The sequence below is a fragment of the Sus scrofa genome, chromosome 1 (genome assembly GCF_054392235.1).
Source record: "Sus scrofa isolate SSC_HxYL_T2T_F1_AM1 chromosome 1, Sscrofa_HxYL_maternal_Yorkshire_Landrace_v2.0, whole genome shotgun sequence".
NCBI classification, from domain to species: Eukaryota; Metazoa; Chordata; class Mammalia; order Artiodactyla; family Suidae; genus Sus; species Sus scrofa.
Genome location: NC_139383.1, coordinates 56,990,625 through 57,003,531, shown reverse-complemented (window position 1 = coordinate 57,003,531; position 12,907 = coordinate 56,990,625). Strand labels below are relative to the sequence as shown.

The 12,907-nt window shown below is 36.1% G+C and overlaps 1 protein-coding gene across 7 annotated transcripts in view; it reads left to right on the top strand.

The window, feature by feature from the left end:
- The window catches only part of RNGTT (RNA guanylyltransferase and 5'-phosphatase), a 210,225-nt gene that overhangs the window by 73,400 nt on the left and 123,918 nt on the right, over positions 1-12,907 (top strand). For all 7 annotated transcript variants that reach the window (XR_014805724.1, XR_014805729.1, XR_014805727.1 and 4 more), the window contains 2 exons: positions 1,328-1,399; positions 8,864-9,028. Coding sequence is in view for 4 of the 7 variants with exons in the window: in XM_084959940.1 (XP_084816066.1) it covers positions 1,328-1,399; positions 8,864-9,028 (237 nt within the window). In the remaining 3 variants the exon portion in view is untranslated. The remainder of the gene's footprint in view (positions 1-1,327; positions 1,400-8,863; positions 9,029-12,907) is intronic.

Sequence of the window (12,907 nt, the reverse complement as noted above, 5' to 3'; positions counted from 1 at the left end):
AATCGGAGCTGCAGCTGTGGCCTACACCACAGCCATGGCAACACTGGATCTGAGCTGCAGCTGCAACCTACTCCACAGCTTGCTGCAATGCCAGATCCTTCACACACTAAGCGAGGCCAGTGATCGAACCCACATCCTCACAGAGACAACATTGGGTTATTAATCCACTGAGTCACAACAGGAACTTTTTCTATAAATTTTCTTTTTGTTATGTTTAATGTTCAAAGAAGATATGCATTTACTCATTTTAGCAGGTAATTTAGGAGGGAAATTCTATGATGTCTGCTCTCTGAACCTGGAAGTCCACTTAATTTCCAGCTACACATTTAATAGTTAATTGAAACCTGTTTTTGGTACCACCTTGTTGGCTCATAAAATTCTCAGATACAAGTACTTAAATAAAATACTTCCATTAACAGTTTAAAATAATGAAAATGATTTGGGCCAAGTGTTGGGTTCAAGATGGTAACCATAAATAAATGTCTGTAGCTTAACAGATTTGAGAAAGAAATCAATTGGTATTAATTTCTTAAAACTATAAAATATCTTTATCCTTAATCCTTGTGTTCTTTGTAATTTTAGATGGTTGTGTGTGGATATTCTGTCATGAAATTAGCTAACAAAAGCTCTGCTTAGTTTCCTAGGGGAAAAATGAGGAAAGAAAAATAACTCTAGGTTAAACCCTATTATTAAGAGTTAAAATTTTATAAAATACTACAGTATATACCTATAATTACCCTTAAATGTCCTTTATCTCTTTTCTGTCAGAGTGCAGAATTTAAGTTCTTTTCACTTAATAGCTGTGATATGGAATATATATTCTCTTACCTGTTCCCTTTAGTTATAGTAGAGAGATATGAAACCAAGAAAGACCGTATGGTCACATGGGGATTTCATATATAGTAAGGGCATCATTTATGGCTGTAGACTTTATGATTAAAATAAGTGGCGTATAACAAAATTTAAAGCAATAATGATTTAAAAAAATTAATTTTTAAAAATATCCCTGATATTTGGAATTTAAAATGTATAGTCTCTTCATCCTAATAGTTGTTTGTAATTCAAACATAAAATGTAGCATAGTAATTTTAATATAAAAAATATAATGAGGTGATGTCATTATTGTAGTATAGAATAAATTCGTGATTAGGATTTTTGGGGTGCTGATAGTCTATTGATTTGATTTGCATATAAGTGTGTTCATTTTGAAATTTCATCAAGTTGTATATTTATGATTTTGTGTTTTCTGTGTAAATGTTATATTTTAATCAAACTAAAGAAATTGCTATTAAAGTATGAATAAGCTTACTTTCTTTTCTTTTTCAAGGAAATGATTATTGACAGAGTAAATGGACTGGCTGTTCCTAGATATTTGATATATGACATAATTAAATTCAATGTAAGTACCTTTTGTAATTTATAAAATAAAAATTGTCACTGAGGTAATTGGCTTTTAACAAATAAAAAATGTTACTGCCTTAGATATAATAGGAAAGAAAAATGATGCCTCTTTCAAGTTACTCATTTGATACCTTGTAAATACTTGTATATCTTTTCTTTCTCTTTATTGCCTAATACTTTGCACATTTCTTTGCCTTTGGATTCTTTAGGAACTTGGAGTGTAAAAAACCCCTATAAGTTTAACTGTGATAACACTTTCCATTTTGTAAAATAGAAAGTTTTCCATTTTAGTTACCCTGTACTCAATTAAAAAAAGTCTCCAGGAGTTCCCATTGTGGCTCAGTGGTAGCAAATCTGACTAGTATCCATGAGGACGTGGGTTCCATCCCTTGCCTTGCTCAGTGGGTTAAGGATCTGGTGTTGCTGTGAGCTGTGGTATAGATTGCAGATGTGGCTTGGTTCTGGTGTTGCTGTGGCTATGGTGTAGGTCAGCAGCTACAGCTCCAATTGGACCCCTAGCCTGGGAACTTCCATATGCTACAGGTGCAGCCCTAAAAAAAAAACAAAAACAAAAAAACCCCAAAAAACTCCAAATTTTATTGTTGTCTGTAACTTAAAAAAAAAAAGTCAACAGAAACTATGAGTGTTGACTGTAACATGGAGACACAAATATGTTATTCCTTCAAGTAGGAAACTTTAAAACAAAATATAAAATTGCCTGTTGTAAATAGATAAAAAGAAATAGGAATTAATATTCTCAACCCATTTTCTACAGTTTTAGATGCCTGTTAATGTTTTTTTTTTTCCTGTTAATGTTTAATTATAGTATGAGTGACCAAATTACTTAGGCAGTACAAGATGATTTCTGTAAATGCAAAAAGTTTTTTCAGTGGTGTATATCCATGAAAAGTTATAATCATTCCTCTTGACATGTTATTCTAATTGCATAACCACTTAGTATTCAAAACAGACTGGAAGCAATTAAGAATTCTGGGATTAAAAGTGTTAAGTTTCAAGATTTTGAAGATTTGTAACAAAATTTTTATTTATTTATTTATTCATTGTCTTTTTGCTATTTCCTTGGGCTGCTCCCGCGGCATATGGAGCTTCCCAGGCTAGGGGTCCAGTCGGAGCTGTAGCCCCCGGCCTACGCCAGAGCCACAGCAACGCAGGATCCGAGCAGTGTCTGCAACCTACACCACAGCTCATGGCAACCCACTGAGCAAGGGCTGGGACCGAACCCGCAACCTCATGGTTCCTAGTCGGATTCGTTAACCACTGTGCCACAACGGGAACTCCTGTAACAAAATTTTTAAAAAGCTCTTTGGGGTGTTATATTTTATTTTATTACTATGATTTTCTTTCTTTTTATGGGCACACCTGTGGCATATGGAAGTTCCCAGGCTAGGAGTCAAATTAGAGCTGTCACTGCCAGCCTATGTCACCCCTACGGCAATGCCAGATCTGAGCCACATCTGCAGCCTCCAATGGAGCTTGTGGCAACCATGGATCCTTAACCCACTGAGCAAGGCCAGGGGTCAAACCCTCACCTTCTCAGACACTATATGTTGGGTTCTTAATCTGACGAGGCACAGCAGGAACTCTAGGGGTATACATTTTAACTTATAGTATTAAAATTCAGGATTGTATTAATCCAGATTACTTTTTCCTGGAAATTTTCAATCAATATACCGTGTTTTTTGTTGAATTTTTGTATTTCAAACAGGTTTAAATTTAAGAGACTCAAGTCAGAAACCAAGTTTTAATTTTATTCTGTTTGTGACTCCTATATTCCTCATAAGTGTAATGAGTTCCAGAATTGTCTAACTCTTATCACAGATCTTGAAACAGTGTTCACTGGCCCATAACAAGACGTAAAGGGTAGAAGTGGCCTTGTTTCTTTGAGAATGGGGGTGCACTGTCTCCTTTGCCTCCTGATAACAAGCTCGGCTTTAATATTGTTCAATAGATTCCCTTTTTAGCCTGGGGGCTTTGCCTTAGATAACAGCTTTCTAATTCTTTAAAAAATTATGAAAAATTTCAGTATGCACAAAAATAGAGAATAATATAAGAAATACTCATATACTGATCTCCAGATTTGTTGAAGTTTAATGTTCTGCCATTTTTACATGACTTTCTTTTTTTGGGGGGGTATAATACTATTTTACTAACACTGAAAATTTCACTGACAATGCTGGATTCTTGAAATAGACATGGAGAGAGCTTTAAGGGTGCAATATGAAACACAGCACATGACATACTAACAAAATTTAAGGGGTGGTATAACTGTACCTCTGTACACAAGTATGGGGACAAGCCCTACAAGGAGAAGAAAAGCTCAGGACTCAACAGAGGTCCTTGGTTGCTGACAGAATCCCCCCTTGAGTTCAGACGTAAGGCACACCAAGGAGTCTGCCAGTTTACAAAGGCCACTGACTTCAGGACTGACAATAAAGGTATTGGAAAGAAGTGATTCAAGGCTGTGGGGGTCCGGTCTGAAACCGGCTAGGTTAGTTGGGGCCTGTTGCAGCTCAAGTCTAGGATCAGTAGATGAATACTTAACAAATTCTGAAATCGCTGGTTTCCAAACAAGTTCCTAAGATGTTCTTCCCAAACAGAGACTTTCTTTTTAATAAGAAATAAATCATTATAGATTTAGTGGAATTTTCTTGTGCACACCTCTCTCATTCCATTTTTTTTTTTTTTTTTGTCTTTTTTAGGGCCATACCTGTGGCACAAGGAGGTTCCCAGGCTAGGGGTTGAATTGGAGCTATAGCTGCCGGCCTACACCACAGCCACAGCAATGCAGGATCTGAGCCATGTCTGTGACCTATATCACAGCTCATGGCAATGCGAAATCCTTAACCCACTGATTGAGGCCAGGGATCAGACCCACATCCCTATGGATGCTAGTCAGGTTCGTCTCCGCTGAGCCATAACATTCTTGATCTTCTTCTCCAGAATCAGCTTCTGCCCTGAATTTGGTGTTTATTTTTTCCATGAGTATTATTAATACCTTCACTACCTATGTGTAGATCTATAAAATGTATGCAGTGTGTTCTTTTGCAAGGTTTCTAATGTTACATAAATGTCATTGGACTGTACTATGGTATCCAGCGTTTGCTCCACCTTATTTTGTTGAGATTTATTTGTATTGATATATATAGATCTAGTTTACTCACTTTAGTTCCTGTTGCATGCTACATTGTATAAATATACAAAATTTATCTTTCTTCCATTTGGTGAACATTTGGGTCTCCATATTTTGCTGTTATACTACTATTGTATGGAATACAGTATTTTTTATCTACTTTTTTTTTTTTAACACATCAGAGTTTTAATGATAGTAGCTTTATACCATTTTTTTCAGTATCTGGCAGAGACTCTTTTTTTTTTTTTTTTTTTTTTTTCTATTTCTTTGGGCCGCTTCTGCGGCATGTGGAGGTTCCCAGGCTAGGGGTCTAATCGGAGCTGTAGCCACCGGCCTACGCCAGAGCCACAGCAACGCAGGATCCGAGCTGCATCTGCAACCTACACCACAGCTCATGGCAATGCCGGATCGTTAACCCACTGAGCAAGGGCAGGGACCGAACCCGCAACCTCATGGTTCCTAGTCGGATTCGTTAACCACTGCGCCACGACGGGAACTCCTTTATCTACTTTTTGTTTTGCATATATGTCCAAGTTTCTCTAGGACAGTTCTCATTTTGGGAGTGTGATCACCGGGGAGGTATTTATTTAAAATCCAGTTCCTCATCTCTAAATCATGGAAATTCTGATTAAATTGGCAGCTTCAGCTTTTTTGTCGTGTTGCTAAATTCCCCTCAGAAGTAGTTGTGCCACTTTATGCACAGTTGATACTATCAGACATTAAGATTGTTACCAATTGGAGTTCCCATCGTGGCACAGCAGAAACGAATCCGACTAGGAACCATGAGGTTGAGGGTTCAATCCCTGGCCTCACTCAGTGGGTTAAAGATCTGGCATTGCCATGAGCTGTGGTGTAGGTCCCAGATGTGGCTTAGATGTGGTGTTGCTGTGGCTGTGGTGTAGGCCGGGAGCTATAGCTCCGATTAGAGACTTAGCCTGGGAACCTCCATATGCCGCAGGTACGGCCCTAAAAAAGAAAAAAAAAAATTTTTTTTGCCAATTGTTTTGTTTTAATTTACTTTTCTCTGATAATTAATGAAGTTAAGCATCCTTTGTGTTTATTTTTACTTGTTTGAATTTTCTTTTGTGATTTAATTACAAGTTTGAATAATTTTATAATAGTTATCTTGCCTGGATTTTAATCCTTTCTTAGTTGTATATGTAGCAAACAATATGTTTTCCAAATTAATATCTGTTGTTGTGCAGGAGTTTTTCATCTTAGTGAAATCAGACTCACTAGATCTCAGAATTTTGCTTTTGTGTCTTGTTTAGGAAATTTGTATTTTGCTATAAAAAATGATTAATTTATACTTTTTATCTCTAGGTCTATAATCGTTCATTCAGTGAGCATTTGTTTAGTGCCTATTACCATATTTCATTTATTTTAAAGTCACATTTTTTTCACATTTCTGATATTAGGTTATATTCATAATTGAAAGCATCATATATTTAATTCTTTAATTTACTATGGAGTTTTCATTGATGGTTAACCATTCTATTTTGGATCACCAAAATAAAGGTCATTATTCAAAAAAAATCTTTGAAATAATAGTTTAAAACTTTTCAGTTCCTTAGTTTATTATTTTCTCCAGCAAGAATTTCATTGATAATTTTTCAATATGTCAAGTATTGTTCTTGGTATTAAGTATATACAGATGAATAGGACATAATTTCTTGCCTTCAGGGAATTCCTACTTAAGTGCACTGACCTCCGAAGAAGGCTACTCCCACAAAAGTTTATTGGGATTTGGGGAGAAAATAGGAGAACTTCTGTTTATTCTTAATCTATCAAATCAATTTTTGTCTGTTTTATAACTTACAGTTGTGCATGTTGCAATTTATTAAAATTAATTTGCATGTGTCATAAACAATTGTTAGGATGTATGTTTAGATTGGACACAAAACCCAAAGAAATTCTCGGACCACTCGTCTTAAAAATGGGAATATAAATGTAAATAAATAATTATAATACCATAAGTATAATGTTAAAGATATATGAAACACGTAGAAGCATATGAGAGGCACTGGAGAGGTGAGAGTGTTTGAGCTTACTCTGGGTATAGTTGAGTCACTGAAGCATGGAATTGCAGATGCAGAAAGTGATACAGAATAATCTTGTAGGAGTGCCTTAGAGGTCGGGTGCATTAGATGGTTGTTAGTGTACTTGATGTGTGATGAGGTGAGGGACATAGCAGGAAATGAGAATGAACTGGTAGATTGGGGCCAGATTACTTGAATAAGGCATTTCGTTTTATTTTATTTTTTTGTCTTTTGTCCTGGCTAGGGGTCTAATCGAGCTGTAGCCACCAGCCTACGCCAGAGCCACAGCAATGCCAGATCCGATCCGCATCTGTGACCTACACCACAGCTCAGGGCAATGCCAGATCATTAACCCACTGAGCAAGGCGAGGGATCAAACCCAAAACCTCATGGTCCCTAGTCAGATTTGTTTCTGCTGTGCCATGACAGGAATTCTTGAATAAGGTATTTTAGCTTAGTTCTGCATGTAATAGGACACTACCGAACCGTTTTAATTATTGGTAATGATAGGGTATTACTTTTATTGTTTTGAAAGTTAACGCCACTGGCAACATGATAGTGTTTTGAAGCGAGAAAGAACTTAAAACAGGGAGGCCAGTTAGTCAGTAGTTATTGAGTGCTTCCTGTAGTCTATTCTTTTTTTTTTTTTTTTTTTTTTTTTTTGTCTTTTTGCCGTTTCTTGGGCCGCGCCTGCGACATATGGAGGTTCCCAGGCTAGGGGTCCAATTGGGGCTGTAGTCGCCGGCCTATGCCAGAGTAACAGCAACGCGGGATCCGAGCCGCATCTGCAACCTACACCACAGCTCATGGCAACACCGGATCGTTAACCCACTGAGCAAGGCCAGGGATGGAACCCACAACCTCATGGTTCCTAGTTGGATTTGTTAACCACTGTGCCACGATGGGAACTCCTTTTTTTTTTTTTTTTTTTTTTTTTGTTGTTGCCTGTAGTCTATTTTTGATGATTCAGCATCTGTCTATCAAGAGCTTGCTTTATGATAGTCAGCATAGATTTGCAGGTGAACTTGCTTTCAATCCCTCTAGTTGTTTTGTTGAATTTATGGGTATTTTAAAGTAAAAAGTACCTCAGAGGGAATTTAGAGTGTTTATATATATATTTTAAAACAGTTTTTAGACTTTTTATTTCTTAAAATTTCATTTTAACTTTATAGGGGTCTGAATTCATTTAATAAACAAGCCTAGCATTTTAGATTTTTCATCCTCATTGATGACATAGGCACATGGAAAAGATTGCACATGGACTGTGTGGTTATTTACTAACTAGTATTTCCTCAATAAATACTCTTTACAGCTAGTTATATGCCTTTATGTAAAGCAAACATATTCTGCCTCATACTAGCTCTTGCTCACTTTGTCTTGCCCCTAATTCTTTGCTGAGTATCAAAATTTCAGCTTTCCAGAGTTGAGAAAAAGTCATCCTTTAAGCATATTTAATGTTCACAGCTTAAGCAAGTGTTGCCACCCCTCTGTAAACATCAGGCTGGGTAAATGTTATGTCGAGTAGTATAGATTAGAAAAGAGGAAAGGCAGAAAAGATGAGAAAAATGCATGGAAGGGTGTCCAATTGCAAAGCAAAGAAGAGGGTACTTGATATACCATTGAGGTGAGGCTGCTAATCTGAACCATTGCTGTAAACCCAGGTGATGTATTTCGCTATCTTTGCATATTCCACTACGCTTACCTTATAGGAAAGTGTGTTTTTTATTTCATGGTTTAAACTTTATATAATTTATCTAATATCTTCCACTTCCTTATGGCTATAAAATGTTAGCACTTTAAACAAAAAACTTTTAGCAGAAGTTTTGTTATGGGTGACTTTTTGGCTTGTTTTGGTGTTCTGTTTATATATTTTCTTGAACTACATGGATTTCAGGTTTTACTTAGGTTTTATTAATTTGTATAAGTAATAAAAATGATTAGTAGGTGTATTAATACTTTAATTTGGATGTGAAAACATTAAATCAGTTTATATTAGAGGAGAGTTTTACCGTTTTCCCACAATATTTTATATATTTATAATTAAAATAAACAACTGTATGTAGGTGCCTGCATTTGTATGTTTAACCATGCTTTTATCATTAGCCAAATTAATTATCAGGGCTGGCACATACGGTAGTGCAGGCTGTACACTGGGCAACTCCAAAGGATGCTGTTTACATAGATTACTGTGTATAGTATGACAGCTTTGATAGTAATGCTGATAAAATAGTCTTTATTGCTGAAATTTAAATAATTGTCTCATTTAATTCAGGCACAACCAGTTGGAGATTGTGATTTTAATATTCGTCTGCAATGTATAGAACGAGAAATAATAAGTCCTCGACATGAAAAGATGAAGGCGGGACTCATTGACAAAACACAGGAACCATTTAGTGTCAGAAACAAGCCATTTTTTGACATCTATACTTCAAGAAAGGTAAAGTTTTCTAATTAGTACTTACAGTGTATCAGATTTCAGCTTGCAAAAGAAATATGAATGATATTTAGCTACTTATCTTGATTTTTCAAGAAATTACTTGAATATAGCACTGTTTTGGACAAACGTGTAATTCCTAGGGCTGCTTTTTAGTAAGTTTTTTTTTTTTAATTGAAGTATAGTTGATTTACAGTGTTGTGTTTCAGGTGTGCAGCAGAGTGATTCAGATATATATGTGTTTGTATAGATTCAGAAATATATATATATTTATAGATTCATATATGTGTGTGTATATATACACACACACACACACACTTTTTCAGCTTCTTTTCCATTATAGGTTATTACAAGATATTGAATAGTTACAATATTGATATTACAATACAAGATATTACATGTAATGTTCAATATGAATATGAATATTGAATATTACAAGATATTGATATAGTTCCTCGTGTTATACAGTAGGTCTTTATTTTATTTTAGTAAAATTCTTAGTGATGGAATTTCAAGTAGGTAACATTTCTCATAGTGGGTTTTTATTTATTTATTTATTTTTTATTTTTTTATTTTTTTTGTCTTTTTTTGCTATTTCTTGGGCCACTCCTGCGGCATATGGAGGTTCCCAGGCTAGGGGTCTAATTGGAGCTGTAGCCACCGGCCTATGCCAGAGCCACAGCAATGCGGGATCCGAGCCGTGTCTGCAACCTACATCACAGCTTACGGCAACGCCGGATCATTAACCCACTGAGCAAGGGCAGGGACCGAACCCGCAACCTCATGGTTCCTAGTCGGATTCCCTAACCACTGCGCCACGATGGGAACTCCTCATAGTGGTTTTTGATTCATGATTGTTGGTTCATATAATGTTTTTTAAAAAGCTGTAAATAGCGTAGAATTATGTAGAGTGAAAAATCACTCGTTAGGCCTTCTGAAGCTCAACAGTGTTTGGTACATAGCCTCATGTGAAAAATTAGTTTATATATATATATATAATGTATATACGTACACATGGAAGGTTTTCTTTTGTTATTTATTTTTGTTGTTTTGACACTGAAAATTCACCATACTAGATATTCCAGGACTTATTTCACTCCACAATATGACTTGGAAATAGTTCAATGTCATGCAAAGAGATTTGCCACCACCATTTTTAACTGCTGCATAGTAAAGATGCACCAGGGAATTATTATATTTTGGAGGAGGGCTGGTTATTATAGCATAATATAGAAAATATAGCAACATAAGCAGTTGCATGTTTTGAACCATTTTCTAGTATAATCTTATGTTAGATGAGATTTTTGTTGTATTTTAACTGCTTATGCTGAAGTCCACTCAATTTGGTATTAACCCTTGGAGATAATATTAGCAGTAATACCATCAATGTTGAATGCCTGTCATTTTCCCCCAACAAATACAAATATATCATTCTACTTTCTTTTTTTTTTCCAATTTAATTAATTAATTAATTAATTTATTTATTTGTTTTTGTTTTTTTGCCATTTCTTGGGCGGCATATGGGAGGTTCCCAGGCTAGGGGTCTAATTGGAGCTGTAGCCCCCGGCCTACGCCAGAGCCACAGCAACGCGGGATCCGAGCCACGTCTGCCACCTACACCACAGCTCACGGCAACGCGAATCGTTAACCCACTGAGCAAGGGCAGGGACCGAACCTGCAACCTCATGGTTCCTAGTCGGATTCGTTAACCACTGCGCCACGACGGGAACTCCCTCATTCTACTTTCATTAATATTTTGCCTAATGCCTACTTGACATAGGACTGTTGGTTGACTTCTGGTGCCATGGTCTTTCCACAGTCCACTGCTTGCCCTTTGTGTCTATTTTGGCAGCAGGAATATTACAGGAATGCCTTTAAGAGCCTGTGCCCTTCTTTGCCTTGCCCATTCAGTAGGGTAAGGATAACATCGACACTTAACCATGGGCCACACCCTTAGTAGAAATCTAATTGGAGTTGTGTACTCGTATAGCAATATTTTCTAAATTATGAATACAGTGTAAAAATTGAGCAGAGGCCAGATTGTTTCAGTTTGCATTTTTTAAGCTAATTTGACAGCTATTTATCATAATTCAGAGGTCAGCATTTAGAAAAGGTATCTTAGTATAGTTTATTAATCAAAACGAGTGTTGCTTAGAAATGCTTAGAGAAGTGTTGTTTAGGGATCTAAAGTAGTTATCAACAACTCATGTAGTTTTTCACTAGAAAAACATGATGCTCTTACTTTTTTCTTTATAGTTAACTTATGTAATAACCCCCTTTGAAATCATTGTAGGATATTCTTTTTTTTAAAAGCAGTTCTAATATTTGGAATTTTAAATATAATTCCCCTCTTCCCCCTTTTAAGTTTTTACTTTTATTTTTTGTTCTCTTTTTACTGAAGTATAAAGTTATAGAATACAGAGGAAAAACACATTTTACAGCAGAGTTGTTCTAAAGAGGAAGACTGTAGTAACATCACTTAGAGAATTGCAGCTATAGTTGACAGATAATTGCTCTAGAAATTCTTATTATTTTTCTCTTTGTTAAGGGGAATTGTAAAATAGTGATATGAATGATAAAGCATTTGTTAGAGAAATATGTCTTTTTTATGAAGAAGGCTAGATTTTTGTGGTTTTAAACAAAATTTACAACTATGAAAAATGCATATGTTTTGGTAGAAAATAATAGACTCTTATTTCTATTTATGAAACCTTGAAGATAACTTTGATTTTAGGACTTTATTTTTTGCTTTTTATAGGGCCACACCTGCAGCATATGGAAGCCCCTAGGCTAGGGGTCAAATCGGAGCTATAGCTGCTAGACTACACCACAGCCACAGCAACTCGGGATCCGAGCCACACCTGCGACCTATACCACAGCTCATGGCAACACCAGATCCTTAACCCTCTGAGCAAGGCCAGGGATCAAACCCTCATCCTCATGGATACTAGTTGGATTCATTTCCCCTGAGCCAACATGGGAGCTCCTGTAAACAAGCTTTTCATTTTGTCTAATTTGTTCCATCAAACTAGTGAAGGGATAATGAGTTGTTCAGTTTTTAACTTAATATACAAACATGGATGTTGGAATACAGCATCCTGAATAGTAATAAGTAGCAGTTTCTTAAATTACAATTTTATTTTCATTTCCAGTATGAAGGCCAATTAAAAAAGGATTATTTGAAAAGATTAAATACAGTTAACAAAATTTTAAAAGTCAAACAGCAGGTAGTTTCTATTTGTCATCTTCTCAGAAAAATAACCATTGCTATTAACATGTAATGTATCCATCACAATTTCTTTATGCATATACAAGCAAATACATTTATTTATATTTTTACCACGCTCCACTCTTTCCCAAGAGATGATTCTTAACACCCTTTTCTGTACTTTGCTTTTTTTAAACAATTTATCTTGAGGCCCCTGGCTCTACTCTTGGTATGTAGAGATTGCTGTCAGTTTTTTTTTAAATAGATGCCCAGATTTCTATCTTATCAGTGTACCATAATTTAATTAACTATTCCATCTTTTGCATCTTTGTAAAAAATAAGTCCTTGTGTATGCCTGGGTCTATTGCTAGACACTCTGTCCTGTGCCCTTGATCTATTTGTCTGTGTTTGTGTAGTACTGTATTGTTTTGATTTCTTTTGTTTATAATAAATCTTGAAACCAGACAGAATTAATCTTCCAGTTTTGTATTTTTCCTTTTCTTTTTTTTCTGTTTTAGGGCTGCACTTACGGCATATGGAGGTTCCCAGGCCAGGGGTCTCATTGGAGCTACAGCTGCCAGCCTATGCCACAGCCACAGCAATGCAGGATCCGAGCCGTGTCTGTGTCCTACACCACAGCTCACGGCAACACTGGATCCTTAACCCACTGAGCA